At 43.7% G+C, this 21,068-nt stretch overlaps 1 protein-coding gene across 3 annotated transcripts in view; it reads right to left on the minus strand.

The window, feature by feature from the left end:
* Window positions 1-5,079: 5,079 nt before the first annotated feature.
* LOC130453529 (zinc finger protein 420-like) overlaps window positions 5,080-21,068 on the minus strand; it is a 30,469-nt gene continuing 14,480 nt past the window's right edge. For 2 of the 3 annotated variants that reach the window (XM_056820295.1, XM_056820294.1), the window contains 3 exons: window positions 20,298-20,424; window positions 18,513-18,608; window positions 5,080-15,582 (listed from right to left, as the gene is read on the minus strand). In XM_056820295.1, coding sequence (XP_056676273.1) covers window positions 13,070-15,582; window positions 18,513-18,608; window positions 20,298-20,424 — 2,736 coding nt within the window. In that variant the 3' untranslated portion in view covers window positions 5,080-13,069. The remainder of the gene's footprint in view (window positions 15,583-18,512; window positions 18,609-20,297; window positions 20,425-21,068) is intronic. The other variant, XM_056820296.1, reaches the window with a different exon arrangement.

Below are 21,068 nucleotides of genomic sequence, written 5' to 3' on the forward strand. Positions count from 1 at the left end.
GAGATTGGGTTTGGATCAACACCAAACACACCGTACACCAAGATAAACTGAGAATGGGTAAATGACTTGAACATGAAGAAGGAAATTATAGTAAATTATGTGAACACCGAATAATATACATATCAGAGCCTTTGGCAAGGGAATGATTTTACAACCAAGCAAGACACAGAGTCACAAACTGTAAAATCAATAATTTGACTAAATCAAATTAAAAAGGTTTTGTACAAACAAACCCAATGAAACCAAAATTAGAAAGGAAATAACAAACTGGGAAACAATCTTCATAACAAAAACCTCTGACAAAGGTCTAATTACTCAAATTATAAAGAGCTAAATCAATTGTACAAAAAATCAAGCCATTCTCCAATTGATAAATGGGCAAGGGACATGAACAGGCAGTTCTCAGCCAAAGAAATCAAAACTATTAATAAGCACATGAAAGGGGGCAGATGGGTACCTCAGCGGATTGAAAGCCAGGCCTAGAGACGGAAGGACCTAGGTTCAAATCTGACCTCAGACAATTCCCAGCTTTGTGACCCTGGGCAAGTCACTTGACCCCCATTGCCTAGCCCTTACCACTCTTCTGCCTTGGAGCCAATACACAGTATTGACTCCACGATGGAAGGTCAGGGTTTAAAAAAAAAAGCACATGAAAAAGTGTTCTAAATCCCTGATAATCAGAGAGATACAAATCAAAACGACTCTGAGGTATCACTTCACACCTAGCAAATTGGCTAACATGACAGCAAAGGAAAGTAATAAATGTTGGAGGGATTGTGGCAAAGTAGGGACATTAATTGCTGGTTCAGTCGTGAATTCATCCAACCATTTTGGAGGGCAATTTGGAACTATGCCCAAAGGGAGATAAAAGACTGTCTGCCCCTTGACCAGGCCATAGCACTGCTGGGTTTGTACCCCAAAGACATAATAAGCAAAAAGACTTGTACAAAAACATTCATAGCAGCTCTCGTTGTGGTCGCTAAAAATTGGAAAATGAGGGGATGCCCTTCAATTGGGGAATGGCTGAACAAATTGTGGTTTATGTTGATGATGGAATACTATTGTGCTCAAAGGAATAATAAAGTGAAGGAATTCCATGGGGACTGGAACAACCTCCAGGAAGTGATGCAGAGTGAGAGGAGCAGAACCAGGAGAACATCATACACAGAGACTGACACACTGTGGTACAATTAAATGTAATGGACTTCTCAATTATTGGGAATGCAGTTTTCCTGAACATCTTGGAGGGATCTACAAGAAATAACACTACACACATTCAGAGGATAAACTGGGAGTAGAAACACCAAAGAAAAACAACTGCTTGATTACATGGGTAGAGGGGAAATGGCTGGGGATGTAGACTCTGAAGGAACATCCTAGTGCAAACACCAACATGAAAATGGAGTCTGATCAAGGACACATGTAATACCCTGTGCAATTGTGTGTCGGCTACGAGAGGTGCCAGGGAGGGGAGGAGGGATACAAAATTATTTTTGTAACCAAGGAATAATGTTCAAAATTGTTCAAAATAAAAAAAACAACAACAACAAATTATTGATTCTCAACAAGAATCAAGTTAGGACTTCGAGTCTTAACAGGCTCAGAGTCCAAAGCAAAGATCAGCTTTTTCTTTGGTCTTCTCAGAGTTAGACAATCTATAAATTCACAATAGATAGTCAATAGTGTTTCCCTGGTTGGGAAAGGAAAACCCTGAGCTCCTTCAGCTCTTTCCCTCAGACAGAGAAGCAAAGATGTTCCTCCTCCAGCCCTGAGAGGGTCTCCCAGTGTGTCTCTGCCAACTGCCAGAGTAATTGACACAGTAAATGGTTGTAACTCTCACATCTGAAATTAACATGCTCTCTCACCTGTTTCAAACTCCAGTTCCTTCCCCAGCAGCCACTTTACTTCTTGTCTCTAAACGAATAAAACAAAACTTATTTTCTAGCATCCTCATTACAGGAAGCAGGATGAAGGCTTGATGGGGTCTCCCTGGAGGCTGGGGGGTGGGGCTCCTGGGACCCTCTGGCACAGCTGAGGTTGGGAATCCTTAAAGGGAACTGGAGCCGGGGAGCCCAAGGCCTGATGGGGACCAGCCCAAGGGCCAGGGGGCCAGGAAAGGGCTTTGGCTCCTGGGAGGGTCCCAGGCAGGAAGGCAGTGCTCAGAGATCCTCAAGGGGCTGGGTCTGAGGGCAGCCCAGAGGAAGCTCTAAGCAGGAGCTGGGGGGCAGGAACCCCTGGGCCCCTGGAATGGCCCCTCTCTCCCTCTAGAATGCACCCCAGTGTTGGGATTCCCCCTGGGAAACCCCCAACTAGCCTGGATAGGAGAGAGTCCCCCTCCCCTTCCCCCTCCATCCATTGCCTCCTTCCCTTCCCCCAGACTGCCTAGATACAGCCTGAGGAAGGTGGGGGCAGTAGAGAGCTCCTAGGGAAGAGCAGGGCCCTATGGAGGGTACTGAGAGAATTTGAGCCCTGCAAGGAGGGGCCTTCTGGGGGATGGGGTTGAACCATCTCAGGAGAATCAGTGTGGTTAGGGGAAGGAGAGACATTAGGGAGGGGGAGGTGTGGATACCATAAACTGTACGAGTTAAAAGAGTTGAGGTTGTAAACTGTAGTGAGTAAAATAGTGGAAGATATAAATTGTGATAGATATGAGTGGGTGAGTAATTTGTGACCGTAGAAAATGTTTTAACTACAGTGTCTTGTTTTAAATCAAATATAAGGTGGTCGCTAGGGAAATATTCCCAATTATGAATATACCCGAGTCAAATGGGTTTTATAGAGAATTTAATTAATAATACAATGAGGAATCAAGGAAAGAGAGAGATAAAAAGGATATAAATGAGAAAAGAATAGGCTGGCCCAGGCAGCCTTGGACAACCCAGGCCTAAGCCCTAGAAGAAAAGATCAATCAGTCCATAATCACTCACCATAAGATCTGTTCAAGCGAGGATTCAGGGGGACAGAGCTTCCCCAGAGGGAGGTTCAGCCAGAGTCAGCCTCCCTTGAGAGACCTCCTTAGAGATTGTCTCTTAAGAGACTGTTCTCTTTCAACAGGCTGTCCTTTTCTTATATAGGGGGTTTTCTCCTATGTCACCTCCCCTAAGTTCTTCCATCTACTAATCACAGTAGATGTTTTCCAAAGGACAGCCCATTCTGAATTGATACCTGAGTAGACTAATCCTTTCAGTAATCCACACCTGAGTAGGCTAGAATCTCTGAGTAAGTTTCTCACCTCTTTGTCCCATGTAAGTTTTCCTGACCTTTATAGGTACTTAGCACCCCTTAGTATTAGTTCTAAAAATAGGCATGGCTTAAGTATGGGGTTAAGTACTTTTCATTGTTCATCAAGGAGGAAAAAAACCCTAAAGCAGGCTTAAGTACGGGTGGAGTAGAGGTCTTCACATTTCTGATCTAAGTAGAGTTCTCACTTCCCAATGGGGAATGGCCCCAATGAAAAATTCCCAATGGGGAATTTTTTAACATTCACACGTCTGAAAATTTCAACATTCACAATCCCCCCTGATGATCATTGGGAGACTAGTCTCCCCATTGATCATTTAACATAATCATTTTGTAGTCCTAAATGCACTTCTAACTATAGATATACACAATATTCAAACTTCTAAGAGGAAAATAGAGTAGTGAGGGAGGAAATAGAAAAAAAAAGAAAGCAAAACCAATATTTTGCTGGGCGCATTGACAGAAAGCCAAATTAGAGGCAGTCCCTTTGGGCATAAATGTATACATTAACAATACATGTTCAATCAAAAAGTTCAGTTCAGTCAACCATATCCGAAGTTCATTCTTAATCTTCTTGATGTAGTGTGGATTTTCTGGCTTCTGCAACAGTTCATTCTCTGGATTTAGGAGTTTCAAGCTTCTTTCTTGAAGATCTTTTCTCGAACAAAATCAATATCTTGGATTTTTATAAAAGTGCAATCTTAAACAAAAAATTGAAAAAGATCTTGGATTTTAAATTAAAATACAGAGGGGAACCAGAAACAGGGCTTGGATGTGGCCAAGAGGCCAAGGTGGGTCGAATCTGACAAGAAACTGGCCCCAAGACAAAGCCCTGCTCTCAAGGGAGGGGGAGGTGCTGCAGGAGGAGCCCCAGAGCTCTCCCATCCCAGAAGTACTTAAGGAGCTGCTGGAGGCCCCATGGGCTGGGGGAGAGTCATGGGGGTCCCGCCCAGTGCTATCCGGTACCCAGCCAGTCTCCAGGGGGAGATCCTCCAGCCAGGAACCCCTTCAGGGAGGCCAGGGCAGGATAGGAGTTCAAATCCAAAAGGGTGAGCTGCCAAGAGCCCAGGAAAGGTCTGAGGCCAGACTGGAAGCCAGGCCCTCCCCGTGAACACCTGGCACCCTCTCCTGGCTGCCCAGCGGCCCAGATGGGGCTCTCTTTGCCAGAGGGCAATCCTAGGGTGGGTCCTCCTCCTCACTCAGCCACCCTTCAGGGAGTTTCAGCAGGAAAGGAGACCCCGAAGAGGAAGTCAGAGGTCACAGCGGACCCCTGTCAGACACCAGAGCAGCCCCAGGATAAATTCACCCGCCGACCTGCAGGCCTCCCGTCCTTTCAAGCTGCAGCCAGCCTCGCCCAACTGCAGAGTCCTAGGACAAGGGGGGGAGGGCCGCGGCTCCAGGAGGTCCAAGAGGGCCCTTTCTGCCCCTGAGGGACTCATGTAAAGGAGGATTCGAACTCAGTCCTGCTCTCTCCTGCCTGCACTCCCCCAGGTTATCCTCCTCTGACCCCTCCCCATGCGCCCCCCCCCTTTCCCGCAGTCCATCGGCACCACGTCCTAATTACTGAGGCTGGAGGACCAGGATGGAGGGAGTTCCACAGCAGAGTACGGAGTGGCGGCGGGAAAAACGTTGGAAGTAGGGAAGGATGAGGCTCTGGGTACTATGGCAACTTCCAGGTTCCGGGAGGCCTCTGCTCCTCCTGTTGGAGGGCTAGATTGCCCCCGCCCAGCTGGCCCTCTCCCTCTCCATTCTCCTCCCCCATTCTGACCCCTCCCCATCCCGGTCCACTGGTCTTCCCCATCATTCCTCCCCTGGGATCCTGAACTGCCCCCCCCCCCCCCGACCTTCCTCTGTGGAGATTCAGCCAAGAAAAATGCCAAGGCCCCGCTACAGATGGATAAGCTTTGGACCTTGCACTGGGATCTGACCAAGGTCCCTGATGCACTGAGACCCCAGGTGCAAAAAGCAACTTTCCAACAAAGGTTATTCATGAAAAGTATTTAAACCCCAGCCTTTCAGAAGTAACTTGGAACTCTGATGGCAGAGGTTCCCCCTGATGCGCATATCAGTTTTTCAATAAAGGGCCTTTTCCGTGTCTGATTGCATTGTCGGTGGTATTCCATGGTGGTGGGTGAATTCCCGAACCTTAACATTTGGGGGCTCGCCGGTACTCCTCCACCTTGGAACTCCCTGGACAGGAGCACCTGAGGCACTGCGGATTCTAGATTGTGAGCTCCAGGACAGCCCAGACTGATGTTTCCCTTCCTATTTATTATTTAACACATGTTTACTGACTGGGCCCAGGGTTTTATGACAGTCCCAAACTCTATCAGGATCCTTGCATTCTGTTCTCTCTCCTGGAAGGCAAAAGTGCACTCTGGACTCAGCTGTGTTCCTGTCTCTCTGTTGCCCTTATTGCTCAGTAGTGAACAAAAACTCCATTGGAACTAGAGCAGACCCAGACCTGGAGATCCCAGAGGCTTCTCTCTAGGCTCTCATCTCCCAAAAGTGAGGTGCTGTGGTCACCTGATTGTACAAGAACAGGACAAAGATTGAACACCAGAGACCAGGAAAGGGCCTGGAGCTAATGTTTTAGGAAAAGTTTAGCCTTGGATCACTTTGAAGGAATACAGCTGTCTTCATTCCTGCTCATGGGCTACAGGTCAATGGAGAGAAGGAAAGTCAAGAAACCAGATGTATGGTTCCATTCTTCATTGAGGTTCCCTGACCTCAGCTGGGTACTCACCATGGCAAAACAATCCTATGATGTCCCTCTCATGGACTCCCCTTGTCACCCACCACAGCAGCTTGTCCAAATATTTCTGTGGTCTCCAGCTCTAGCTCATGACTTCCTGCCACTCCCTGCCTTACCTTCTGAGCTGAGAACTTGGCCTCATATTTCACTGAACAAAAGCTGGACATCTCTTCAGAGCTCTCATCCTCCACCTCTCACCCAGCTCAGCTGCCCCCTATTCCTCTCTGGATGCAGGATCAGAGGAGTGAATTTCAAAACCACTCCACCCTATTCAGACCATTCTTTAGAAGATCAGATTTAGCTATTTCCTGACTAATTACAATACAGACACATGGAATAACAGAATCAGGTCTTGGAAACTACATTCTCCACCCTACTCAGTGTAACAAGATGAGGAAGGGCTGCAGCAAATTCAAGATTTAATTACTTGAGAATATGGCCCTCAACAGACATGTGTAAAAAAGGACAGACCTCTGGGTGGTCCTAAGTCAAGCTTGAGCCAGCATTGGCACATGTGAGACACAGGAAGTGAGGTAGAGAATAGCCTCTGGAGTTTTCAGGACTTCCTGTGAAGAGGGCTAGAGGCAGTTGGATCCCGGAGCCTGAGGTTGGAGGAGCCCCGCAGATTGTTTTCCTTCAGACTGGTCATGTGAGTGATTAGGACTGACGCCTTTCCTTGCCATTGGCTCTCCAAGGCCATAACACCAGCTTTGGCTCAACCTGAGCCAGAGTGGTTCTGAGTTAAACTTTCCTTCTCTGTCTCTATCTCTCTCTTCCTCCCTCTAATATTTTCTTCCTCCTGTTGTAATTAAAACACCATAAAAATTTGGCAGCTAACTTGGGTATTTTTTTATTTGGAATTTCCCTTGGTGATGATTTAAATTCAAATTTTTTCAGTCTCAACCATAATATTCACCCTTTACAGTTTGGCTGACCATGTCTGTGTTAAGAAATACCCACAATTTTCTTAACTTTCCTAAACTTTTTTTCTACTGTGACTATCTTTTAATAGCTTATTTTGATCAGCTATACAGGTAAGTAAATTTGGATTTTTTTTTCTTTTCTCCCTCTCTCCTTAAATAGAACACAGCTGTTTAAAATCTTAGCAACAGGGCCCTAAGGTCCTGGCTGGGAGAGCTGTTTCTAAACTCCTTTCCCTTAGGGAACAACTACCTAGTTCCTGTAATTAGGAGTGGAAAAAACCTGTAGAAAGTTTTGGTGTTGTCCTGCTCCCCATGTGTTTTGTGGAGACCATTAGAAAAATTACAAAAAAATATATACATATATAAATGAATACTACATTCTTCGACATTTATATGGCGGTTGAAGAATTAGGGACATTGAGGAATACAGCATACCTCCAATTTTTTATATTAATGGGTAATGCCATTTTGTACTCCTCAGCACTGTGTTTAGAAATGCTAACATAAAAAAAAAACTGAAGCTGAAATTCAGAAAAACTCAAAAAATTGAGGACATAAAAGATGCAAGAGAACATGCAAGCCCAATTTGAAAACTTAAAATGTTTCTTATAGAATCAATTAGCAAACATCCACCCTACCAGAAACAGACCTGTTTCAGAACCTCTGAATGAGGAAATTTCCTTCCCTGAAATAGGGATGGAAAACACCTTCCATATAGCTCAGTTAACAGACTGCTTCTCTCGTGTAGTGAAAATGTTGACTGAATTTAATCCCCAAAACCCTTCCCCTGCAATCACAGTTTCTCATGTTCCCTCTCCTACAGAAAAAACAAATTCCAACGCAAAAGAGATCTTGTCCTCCTAGAGATACTTGTCCTAGTCAAACTGACCCACAGGTACAAAATTCAACTAGAGGCCCATTTCCTCTAAGAGAAGTACCTGAAATAGGACAGAATGGGGATGTGGTGACTTTAAGACACAGGATACCGTTTACTCCCCAAGAAATAAATGAATTTTCATGAAATAGCCCCACATAAGAAGATCCCTTTCTAGTAACAAAAAAGCTGGCAGACATATTTTTTCGGTATAATCTGTCTTACAAGGATGTTGAGAAGTTGCTACAGGCTTTTTTTAACTGAACGTGAAAAAAATAAAATAATTGCTCACGTCAACAAAATCTGGGGGTGAAATGCAGCACATTAGCCATCTCAAGATCCCAAATGGGACTATAACAATCCTGAGGATTATCTACAACTATACCATTGTAGAGAGGCCATCCTCATGGCAATGAAGGAATGTGCAGACAGTACAGGTAAGTGGATGGCACTTGAAAAAATTAAGCAAAAGGAGGAAGAAACACCCTCCAGATTCAAGGATAGAATAATAGATACCTAGATTTTGACCTAACTAAAGAGAAAACCTTAAGACAAGTTAGAAGGATTTTTGTCAATAACTCTTACAAAGCCATTAAGGATTATTTTAGAACACACTGTCCAAGATGGTCAGAGATGGACTTTGAAGAATTGCAAAAAACAGATATATATGTTTTAAAGGAAAATGAAGAAAAGGAGGGAGAAAATAATGATGCCATGGAGGAAATGAAGGAAAAAATGAGATATTTAAAAGATACGATAGCTAAACTAGAAACTGGGCATGATAATGAATCAATGACACTTGCTCTTCTCCAGAAATCTAACTATCAATCCATTACCTGCTACTTCTCTGGGAAGAAGGGCCACAATATGGTAGAGGGTAGAGCTTTCCTCAAGATTATAGGAAGGAATACACAGTTTGATAACAACTACAGAAATGATAATTATAGAAATAAATGTAATTATGACAATGCAAAACACAAATTTAGAAATGATGACTATAGGAATAGATATTGGGAAAATGATAACACAAATGACTCCACAATATATTAAAAATGGTGCTCGTCCAAAAAATACTTGAGCTGCTAATGTCCCTCAGGGGGGTGCCCTTCACAGGGGTATCCAAGGAACTTCCCAAACACTAGGAAGGTCTGGGGGGTGGGGGGGCACAAGAATCAAAGGATACAACCTTTGATTTTCCAGACCTTGATGTCCTACTACCCGTTGTCCACAATCCCCCCATACTAATGAACCCCATGTTACTTTAAAGCTGGGTAACACCTATTATGACTGTCTTTTGGACACTGGAGCTTCCTGATCTGTATTACAGAGAACACCTGATTTACATTGTTATTCTGTTGGTTCAGAGAATGTAACGGGAGAATCAATAATACCCCAAAGATTTAAAAGACTTCCCACTAGAATGGTGTCTTTAGGACCCCTAGAGGTACAACATTCCTTCCTTTTGATGCCTGACTCCCCTTTAAATTTGCTGGGGAGGGACCTTCTATGCAAACTCAGAGTCACAATAACTTGCTCCCCAGAAGATTCCTTATCATTGGAAGTACCAGATGAAGCTTTAAATTTACTCCCTGTATTTCTCTCAGAGGCAGGAGGAAAAAGAGCATCCCACCTTTGCAAAACCTGCAGATATACCAGAGTCTCTTGGGGCCACATCTTCCACCAATGTAGGCTTACCTAAGTCGGCTGTTCCTGTGCAGATAAAAACTAAATCTAGCCCACCTCCTTCCATTCCTTAGTACCCCCTCTCAAAAGACACAATTGAGGAAATTACCCCACTAATGAACTCATTATCTGCTCACGGAATAATAATCCCTTGTAAATCTGAATACAACATGCCCATCTTGCCAGTAAAAAAACCAAAAAGAGGGCCCGATGGCAAACACCTCTATAGATTTGTGGAGGATTTGAGGGCTGTGAACAATCACGTTATAAAGAGACACTCTGTAGTTTTCAAAATCAATACTATTATTTCTTCTATTCCTAGTACAGCTACATATTTTACAGCAGTAGACTTGTGCTCAGCCTTTATTTACCTACCCATACATGAGAACTCTAGGCATATCTTTGCTTTCACCTGGTAGGGCTGTCAATACTCCTGGAGTCATTTCCCATAACATTTCGTAGACATCATGAGCTTATTTGCACAAATTTTGACCCGAGATACAGATAACATGAAATTTAAAAACAGCGAATTAACCAAATATGAAGATAATCGACTCTTGGGTTCACCAGATGCAGAAGCATGTCAGGAAGATAGCAAGCATCTTCTTTTGGAATTGCACAAAAGAGGTCATAAGATCTCGAAGGACAAGGTTTAATGGTGCCCCCCCCCTAAGTAGAATATTTGGGGTTCAACCTGACTGCTGGTGCCCTCTATTTCTCCCAAAAGAACAGAATATTCAAAATTGAAGTGCTCCTACCACTAAGAAATAATTAAGAGCAATTTAGGGAGCAACAGGGTTTTGTAGACAATGGGTTCCTTGTTATGGGGAAATTACTAAACACCTTATAGCACTAACAAGCGATTCGGTCCCTGAACCCCTCAAATTAGAACCAGAAAACCTGTCAGCTCTAGCAGATCTAAAAAAGAGTATCCTGTATGCCCCCGCTCTAGGCATCCCAGATTACATCAAGCCATTTGCTTTGTAAATACATGAGCGAAGAGGAGTAGCTTCAGGTGTTTTAACTCATACTCTGGGACCTTCTCAGTGCCCAATTGCTTATTATTCTGCCCAAATGGACAGAGTAGCATCAGGAGCACCACCTTGTCTTAGAGGAGTAGCTGCTACAGCCTTACTAGTGACAAAAAATGTTGATCTAGTATTAGGATGCCCATTAGCAATTATGTGCCCACATGAGGTAGAAGCATTGTTGCTAAGACATAGAACACAGGCATTTTCTGATCAGTGAATTACAAGGTATGAAATAACTTTGTTAAACAATGAAAATGTTACCTTGAAATTCTGTTCAACTCTTAATCCTGCCACCTTGCCTCCAGATGTACCAACTTCAAGAATATCATGACATAGTTGTGAAACACTAGTGTCCATGGCAGAAAAGCCTCAAGATGATCTCTTGGACACTCCTTTAAACAACTCAGATCGGGTCTTATTTACTGATGGTACTTTTATGAGAGATGGCATATGCTACATTGGAGCTGCTGTAGTCACAGAATTTGTCACTGAGTGGTCAGCTTCACTGCCCTCTAATATTAGCACTCAAGGGGCAGAACTCATAGCTCTGAAACATGCATGTATAATTACAAAGGGTAAAATGGCAACAATTTATGCAGACTCTTGATATGCTTTTTGCATCTGTCACTGTCAGGATGCTATGGCTTGAGTGGATTTTTAGCCTCAGCTGGAAAAGCCATACCTAAAGCAGAAATTATTAATGAAGTTTTTCTGCTCTTAAACTGCCAGAAGCCCTAGCGGTAGTTCATTGCTCTGCCCATACATGTAGCTCTGACCCTTTTTCTAGGGGAAATGACCAAACAGATACTGCTACAAAGCTAGCAGCCATAGAAGGGCTTCAATTAATTTTAACATTAACAACCACTGATGATTTAAACTAATCATTTTCCTGTAATGAAAAGGAAGTGAAAAAATGGAAAAATTCAAAGCAAAACAGATTAATGGAGTATGGGTGACACCTGAAGGGACACCCTGGCTCCCTTGAATTTTTCTATCACCAAATTTGCCAATCTGTTCATAAAAATGGTTACTTTGGTACCCAGGGTATCAGGAACTTTGTTAAGAGAGTATGGATAGCCTCTGGTATAACCACTATATCCTCTATAGTGTATTAAACCTGCTCTACCTGCCAGGCAAATAACGAAAACTCCTTTGGTGGCAAAGCTTTTGGTGGGTGTCCTCTGCCTTACACACCTTTTGAATACCTACAGACAGATTTCAGAACAATGTCAAAGACTAGACATTATAAATTTTGTCTAGTCATAGTAGATCAACTAACCAAATGGCCGGAAGCATTATTGGAGACCCAAGTCACAGCAGCTTTTGTTGCTAAGGTGCTTTTAAAATACATTATTACTCCTTTTGGTGTGTCAGAACGTATTGATTCAGATAGAAGAAGGCATTTTACTGATTGTGTCCTAAGTCAGATATATTCTTGGTTACCGATAACTCCCAATTCCATGTTCCACATCATCCCCAGAGCTCAGTCCAAGTTGAAAGGTTGAACAAAGCACTTAAAACTATGATTGGAAAAGTATGCACTGAGACACCTTAAAAATGGCCTGAAATTCTCCCTCTGGTCCTATTTTATCTCAGAAGCAAGCCTAGAGGAGACCGAAACATCTCACCTTTTGAGATGCTTTTTGGACGTCCGCCTATACAGGATAAGCCTTTAAACCCTGCATATATGTCACTATGAGGGGGAGATATGACGATTGCTTCCTATGTAAGGAATTACAGAAAAACTGCATGAACTTCATGAATCCAGAGCTGCAGTATAAGCCAGACCACTGGACTTTTCTCTTCATGAACTGAATCCAGGATAGTGTATATTAAGAATTTCAAGTGTACTGGAGAAACTCAGCCTTCGTGGAAAGGACCATTCTAAATATTGTCAACAACTCCAATATCTATTCAGATTGGAGAGAAGTACTCTTGCATTCACAGCTCACATGTAAAGCCAGCATCTCCTGTTGAGACTGACTGCATCCTATCACATGCATTGGAGATAATAATCCATAGACCAGGGGATGCTATTTATTTTTAGTTATAAGACTGAATGTTTTTCCACATTGCTTGCATTTATGAGGTTTCCACCCAGTGTGCACTCTCTGATGTTTTATAAGACTGGAGCTTTTGACTGAATGTCTTCCCACATTGCATTCATAAGGTTTTTCCCCAGCGTGGATTTTCTAATAATCAGAAAGACTGGCCCTGTGCATAAGTCTTTGCACACTGATTATTTTCATTACATTTTTCCTCAGGATGCATTCTTTGGTGTTCAACATGAGATTAGTTTTGAAATGCAACACAAAATTCCCTGGAAGCAAAGTTATCAGGACCATCACCAGTGGATCTTTGTAGGTACGTTTCTTCCACAGGAAAGTTAACCTCTATTGAATTCGCTTTCTGATTTCTCCTTCTAAGTGAAAAAAAAAAAAACAACAACAGGAAAACAGTCATTTGCAGGCATATACACACATATAGTTTTCATTTCCATTCCTTGACTGTCAGAACATCCTTTCACATAGCTTTTCTTCTCAAGGTTCTCTCCAATGAAGGTTTACTGATGTGCAGCAAGATGGGAGTTCCAACTGAATGTCTCCCCACCTTGGTTATATTCATAAGGATTCTCCCCAGTGTGCATTCTCTGATGTTTCACAAGACTGAATTTCTGACTGAATGCCTTTCCACATTGCATGCATTCATAAGGCTTTTCCCCAGTGTGCGTTCTCTGATGTTTCACAAGACCGGATTTCTCACTGAATGCCTTTCCACATTGCTTGCATTCATAAGGTTTTTCCCCAGTGTGCATTCTCTGATGTTTCACAAGACTGGATTTCTGATTGAATCCCTTTCCACATTGCTTGCATTCATAAGGTTTTTCCCCAGTGTGCGTTCTCTGATGTTTAGCAACATAGGACCTCTTAATGAATGTCTTTCCACACTGCTTACATTCATAAGGGTTCTCCCCAGTGTGTAGTTTCTGATGTGTTCCAAGATCGGAAATTTGCTTGAATGCCTTTCCACATTGCTTGCATACATAAGGTTTCTCCCCAGTGTGAATTCTCTGATGTTGCACAAGACCGGACCTTTGACTGAATGCCTTTCCACATTGCTTGCAATCATAAGGTTTCTCCCCAGTGTGTGTTCTCTGATGTATAGCAAGATAGGACCTGTCACTGAATGCTTTTCCACATTGCTTGCAATCATAAGGTTTCTCCCCAGTATGCATTCTCTGATGTGTAGCAAGACGGGAGCTGTCACTGAATGCTTTTCCACATTGTTTGCATTCATAAGGTTTTTCCCCACTGTGCGTTCTCTGGTGTCTACCAAGATGGGAGCTGTTACTGAATGCTTTTCCACATTGCTTGCATTCATAAGGTTTCTCGCCATTATGCATTCTCTGATGTTGTACAAGATGGGAGTCTTGACTGGATACCTTTCCACGTTGCTTGCAATCATAAGGTCTCTCCCTACTGTGCACTTTCTGGTGTTTAGCAAGACTGGACCTCTGACTGAATTCCTTTCCACATTGGTTGCAATCATAAGGTTTCTCCCCAGTGTGAATTTTCTGATGTTGCAAAAGACTGGACCTCTGACTGAATTCCTTTCCACATTGGTTGCAATCATAAGGTTTCTCCCCAGTGTGAATTTTCTGATGTTGCAAAAGACTGGACCTCTGACTGAATTCCTTTCCACATTGGTTGCAATCATAAGGTTTCTCCCCAGTGTGTATTCTCTGGTGTCTACCAAGATGGGAGCTGTACCTGAATGCTTTTCCACATTGCTTGCAATCATAAGGTTTCTCCCCAGTGTGTATTCTCTGGTGTCTAACAAGATGGGAGCTGAGACTGAATGCTTTTCCACATTCCTTGCATTCATGAGGTTTCTCCCCAGTGTGAATTCTCTGATGTACATTAAGACGATATCTGCGAGTGAATGCTTTCCCACATTGCTTGCATTCATGAGGTTTCTCCCCAGTGTGAATTCTCTGATGTGCATTAAGAAGATATCTGTGATTGAATGCTTTTCCACATTGCTTGCATTCATAAGGTTTCTCCCCAGTGTGCGTTCTCTGATGTGCAGCAAGAAGGAAGCTGCCACTGCATGCTTTTCCACATTGCTTGCATTCATAAGGTTTCTCCCCAGTGTGCATTCTCTGATGTTGTACAAGAGTGGACCTGTGACTGAATGCCTTTCCACATTGCTTGCAATCATATGGTTTCTCACCAGTGTGCATTCTCTGATGTGCAGCAAGATGACACCTCTGACTGAATGCTTTTCCACATTGCTTGCATTCATAAGGTTTCTCCCCAGTGTGAATTCTCTGATGTTGCAAAAGAATAGACCTGTGACTGAATGCCTTTCCACATTGCTTGCATTCATGAGGTTTCTCCCCAGTGTGAATTCTCTGATGTTGCAAAAGAATAGACCTGTGACTGAATGCCTTTCCACATTGCTTGCATTCATAAGTTCTCTCCCCATGGTGTGTTCTCTGATGTGCAGCACAATTGGAGCTGTACCTGAATGCTTTTCCACATTGCTTGCATTCATATGGTTTCTCCCCAGTGTGCATTCTCTGATGTGCAGCAAGATGACACCTCCGACTGAATGCTTTTCCACATTGCTTGCATTCATATGGTTTCTCCCCAGTGTGCATTCTCTGATGTTCCAAAAGACTGGAACTGCGAATGAATGCCTTTCCACATTGCTTGCATTCATAAGGTTTCTCCCCAGTGTGCATTTTCTGCTGTCTAGCAAGACTGGAGCTCACAATGAATGTCTTTCCACATTGCTTGTATTCATAAATTTCCTCACCAGTGTGGATTCTCTGATGTCCAGAAAGACTGGCCCTGTGCATAAAAGTCTTTCCACACTGATTCTTTTCACTAGATTTTTCCTCAGGATGCATTCTTTGATGTTCAATATAACATGAATTTTGAGACACGACACTGAATTCCCTGGAAGCAAAGTTATCAGGAGCATGACTAATTGGTGTTTGTAGGTTCACTTCTTCCACAGGAAAGCTTACCTCTGTTGGATTCGCCATAATTTCAGGTCTGTTTTCTCCTTCTAAAACAAAACAAAAGGTAAGACATACATATAGAGAGCTATATAAACATATATAACTCTTATCTCCTTTCCTTGACTGTGAGAACACAGACTGCTTCATATCCTATTCCCTCAGGTAAGAAGAAAAGTCTTCCAACAAAAATGGGCATAATCCATCCTTTGAAATGCCATTGCCTCAATGCTAAAGAATAATTTAAATAAGAAAGAGTCTCCCATATGATCTCTTTGGCTCTACATAACAAATCTGGGACTTGGGACAGGCTAGCTTTATTACATTCCTATCTCAGACCATCACCTAGGAATGGCTGAATGAGTGACTTGACTTGAAATCCTTGCAAATGAGACCAAATCTTATTACTGGACACACTATTTCCATAATACTAGACAATTCACTTTCAATCTTTTCCCTTTCATTTTCATTATCTATACATTCAATCCTCTCTTCATAGGTATGATACCACTGGGTGCATGTAGACTAAATATTCCTATGATTTCATCATTTAGCTTCTGTGTAAAAATTATGTAATTCCCTTCATGATTGCTTTCAACCTTATTTTTTATTCCCATATCTGAGATCAAATGATGGAATTCGGTACACTTTTCTGGATTTATCCAAGGTACAGAAGATTTTGTTCAGTTCCCTACTCCTTGAGACTAGTTATTGCTTTTCTTTTAATGCGTCTTTTCACTAAAATAAAATCCCTCTACTAAATGCAATTTTAACAAAAACATGGTATTTCACAAGCTTAAAAAGCTGTCACATACATTGAGTCCATTATCCTTTCATAAGGAAAAGGGCAAGAAAGCTTGCAAATATCTCTTCCTATTTCCAATCTTATGGAGATACTGGAATTTTAATGACATTCTTTTTAAAAATTCCAATACAGATGGTGGTGAATTCTCATTGGACCTCAGAAACTTTCTAGGATTTTTAACCATAGGCAAGTCACAGGAGTTCAGCTGGCCTCAGGCTTTTTAACTATAAAATGGACATAATATCAAGTGACTTCCTATGAGGATCAAGAGATAAAATTTATAAAGTGTATGACACATACTAAGGGGCTACATTGAAATGGTGTTTGTTAATCATTAGAATGTGGGTTATTTTCTCCTTTGATTGCTTTTCTCCTTAAACTTGCATTCTCTTTACTCCTATAGTTCCTGAATTGCCTGTTGAATTAAATGCATTTCCATTCCCCAACACTCCTTTACCCCTGAATCATCCCAGTGAGATTCAGGATCTGTTGCTTCTTTCTAAACTACCTCCATGTCTGGATTCTAGATTGTGAGCTGCAGGATAGCCCAGAATGGTGCTTCTCTTTCTTAGTATCCTCAGAGTTTAGCACGGTCCCGAGAGCATATTCATTTAATACGTGTTTACTGACTGGGCCCAGGGCTTATTTCAGGTCTAAGTTCTACTAGAATCCTTCCATTCTGGTCTCTCTCCTGGAAGGCAAATGTATGCTCTGGCCTCAGTTGTATTTCTGTCTCTCTGCTGCCTTATTTCTCAAGACAAAGACTGAACCCCAGGGACTAGGAAAGGGCCTAGAGCTAATGATTTAGGGAAAGTTTAGCCTTGGATCACTTCCAAGGAAGACAGAAGTCTTCATTTCTGCTCATGGGCTGAAGGTCAATGGAGAGAAGGAAAATCGGGAAAATAGCTGCCTGGCTCCAAGCTACATTGAGGACCAATGACCTCAGCTAGGGGCTCACTATGGCAAGGCAATCCTGTTACATCTCCCTCATGGATTGCCTTTTCCACTCAATAAGGCAGCTTTCCAAATATTTCCGTAGCCTCCAGCTCTACCTTATTGTTTCCTCATGCCCCTGCCTCCTATTTCACTGAACAAAAGCTGGACCTCTCTGCAGAGCAATCTTATTCTCCACCTCTCACCCAGCTCAGCTGCCGACTTTTTCTCACTGGACCCAGGATCAGACGAAATGGTCATTATTCTGGCTAAACAAAATCTCTTTCCATGGGCTTAAAAGAAGCCCATACCAACCCTAATCTAAGCCCATCTATTCTTCCCTACAGAACCCCCACTGTTCTTTAATATTCAGCCTTTCCCACACTAAGGAGGCTAATGACTTCCTCTGGAAAACATTAAATGATTTCTCCACAATGCTGCAAACTCTCTAACTTGACCTCTTTCTCTCCATGAGGTACTGTGCAACATCTGCCCTCCAGTTCAGGGTTAAACTGCTAGACATGGCCATTTGTATTCAGTTGTGCTGGTTCTTCTCCTCTGTTTACGACTATACTTTCCTCCAGAATCCTCAGTCTGCCTCTTTTGAAGACCAAGGATAACCCCCTCCATTTGACCTCTCCAGTCCACCTTCCCTTCAGGAACTTCCTTCCCATGATTAGTTGCCCTGGACCTGTACTCTAGATGTTTTCTACAGAACTGCTGGCATGCTGCTTTCTGCTCTCACAGAGGGTGAGTTCCAGGACAAGAGGGGATGTTCCCTGTAACCTTTTATGTCCCCCATAACTTACCCCAGGACCAAGCACAGAGCAAGCCCTGATACATGTTTCTGGATACTATCGAGGCCAGAGAGGATGAGCTCAGTTCTTCTGGCACCTGCAGAAAACTTCAAGGCCCTTCAGACCCAAACACTGACTTCTTAGAGGATCACAGACAGATCCCGTAATAGGAAATGGAATTCCAATAGCCTCATCTTACAGATAGGGAAACTGAGGCGCAGGGGTTCATGGACTTGCCCAAGGAGTGCCTGCTAAAAGTTCTGAAAAAGAATTCCAAGGAAGATCCTCCTGCTCCCAAATCTTGCCAAGGGAGTCCCATCTAAGTCCTCTGAAAAAGAATTCCAAATCGAGACCTCCTGCCCCCCAAAATAGCCCTGGCATCACCAGAACACACAGAAGTCTCTGTTCACAATGGCTTACCCACACCTCTTTTCCCCCCCTTCACCTGGGTACCAGATCCTCAGACCTTCTTCCTCCAGCATCCATGGGACATCTCTCTGCTGCATATAAGACACAACTTTTTCTGGGGGAGCTGGAAGTCCTGGGCATGGGGAACAGTCAGGGAGGAGAACTGAGAAAGGCAGGTCACTGAGTTCTCTTGAGGGAAAGGTAGGGGAGTGCAATGACTCCACTCAAAGACTGTCAATGGGGTTCCCACCAGAGCCTGCCCTCCCCCCTCACTGAATGTAATGTAAGTGCCTAGGGTAGAATGGGCCTATTACCCTGCTGTGGCACCTGAAATGAGCAACAGCCCCTCCCCATTCCCCATTCTGTTTTGGTCCATTCAGGGAGAAACTCCTAAACTCCCAACCTGGAAGTGAGTAAGTTAAGGAATTGGTTTCTGTTCCATTACCCTCCATTCTCCTCCCTCTCCAAAACCTCCCTGAGCCTCAAGGACTCTTCTCTTCTGATGCTCTGCCTCCTCTGCTGGGAAACTCAACAATCCTCATTGGGCCTAATGCTGTATCTCAGCCAGTCCATTCATCCTGATAATCACAGAGGAGGGCAAGCAGTGCCTGCGGGAGCCATGGAGGAGGTTTTCCCCAGTATTAAGGGTGGGGAAAGAGGGGGAAGATGGTTGGGTAAACAAACTCCAAATTGAACTTTTGGTTCTGGGGCATTTTCTTTAGAAAAGGCTGGATTCAGTCTATAGTTTTCCATTATCTTCAAATGAGAGGCAGTTAGAAAGGGAATGGACCAGGGCAAGAGCTTAGAGGCAGGAAGGCCTCCATTTACATCAGGCCACACAGCACTCCTAAGAAGGTGCTTCAGAAAAAGCTACTTAATCGTATCCATTTCCTCATTAGTAAAATAGGGATAATACTGACACTGAATTAGGAAGATGAAAGTGAGGAAGAAGTGCCAGAATATTATAGAGAAAATTGCTGGCAGAGCTCTGGGCCTAGAGCAGGTCGTTATAAACACTAATTCCCATCCCACCCTGCCTCTCTGGCACTGCTGGAGGATTAGGGCAATAGGAAGAAAGACTAAGGACAAACCATCTCTCCTGGGGACACCAAGTAGCTGGGAGCTATGAGTTTATGCTGGTTAAAGAGAAAAACATCCCCAATAGTAGATCCACCTTAGAGGGGAAGATAGTAGAAGGAAAACCCTCCCAAAGACTTTTCCAAGATGGGTTTGGGAGACCCAATTCTGGGTCAGGGATAGGCGAGACAGAGTCCAGCAGAGCACTGGAACACAATTAGGCCATTATAAATACTTCATCCAGTCCCTCCCTTCCTCACTGGCTCTGCTGGACGCTTAGGGCAATAGAAAAGAAATCTAAGGACAAACCATCTTTCCTGAGGACACTGAGGAACTGTGAGCTACAAATTTTTGAAGGTTGAAGAGAAAAAGATCTAAAATAGAGGGGAAGGGGGTGGGAGGAAAACCCACCTAAACCTTTTTCCCAGATGGGTTTAGGAGACCCAATTCAGGGCCAGAAAGAGGCGAAACAGAATCAGCTCTGAGATTACATCCAAATCTGAGATATTCCAACAAGCATTTGATCTCAGACTTTAGGGGCAACAAAGGGAGCCCCCAAGGTCCCATTACACAATGCAAGGTCCTTTTATAGGAGAGCCAGGCAGCAGGAGGGCCTTGGTTCTGGGACTCAGAACACCAGCCCTCCTCCCTTCCTGATGACTGAAAACTGCTCCCAAGCCTGGCAGCTACTGATGGCGATTTTCCCTTGGATGGTTGACTCAGGCATCAGGGAGAAGCTCCTTACCCACTGTTAGCAGGTTCTGGGCATTCTCCAGCATCACCTCCTTGTACAGCTCCTTCTGGGAAGGGGACAAGAGGCGCCACTCCTCCCGAGTGAAGTCCACAGCCACATCCTGGAACGTCACCACCTCCTAGAGCAGCCCAGGGTAGAGCACAGAGAGCTGAAAGCCACATCACACTGAAGACCCCACCTCTGGTCAGTTACAGGAAGAAACTGACCTACAGAAAAAGGAGGGGCCCAAAGGTCCTGCCCTTTGTCAGTGTCAGAGCCAGCACTAGATGTTCAGTATTCAAGAGACCAATGGAGGCAGGAAAAGAGCAGCTCTAGGATGCTCGGGAGGAAAGCCGGGACCTCCAGTGCTGCTGGGATCCGGATTCAATTTACCAATAACTGTTTTTGTCTGCTAACTGCCTGAGTCCTGCTTCTCTGTCTCCTGTCTCAGCTGCATACTCAGCCAGCCTGTAACAGGGGAAGTGCAGAATCTACCTCTTGGGATTTTCATCACCGTTCTAGCCTCATTTCAAGCCATTCATTGGCCTTGGAAGATTCAGGCGAGTCCCAGGGAGTCAGCTCTAGTCTTTCCTCACCCTCGACCTATCTCAGACATATCTGGTTTGCTGCCCAGTCAGGGCCCTGACCTTGCACTGGACTCACACAAAAACTTCCTCTTAGTCTGGGCAGAGAAGGAGGGCTGGGGCACTGCTGGCCTCTTATTACTGATGATTCCACTCAGTACCAGTGTCCCTGATTATCCCAGCTCTATAACCACTGGTG

Source organism: Monodelphis domestica, chromosome 3 (assembly GCF_027887165.1).
Source record: "Monodelphis domestica isolate mMonDom1 chromosome 3, mMonDom1.pri, whole genome shotgun sequence".
In the NCBI taxonomy this organism is placed as follows: domain Eukaryota; kingdom Metazoa; phylum Chordata; class Mammalia; order Didelphimorphia; family Didelphidae; genus Monodelphis; species Monodelphis domestica.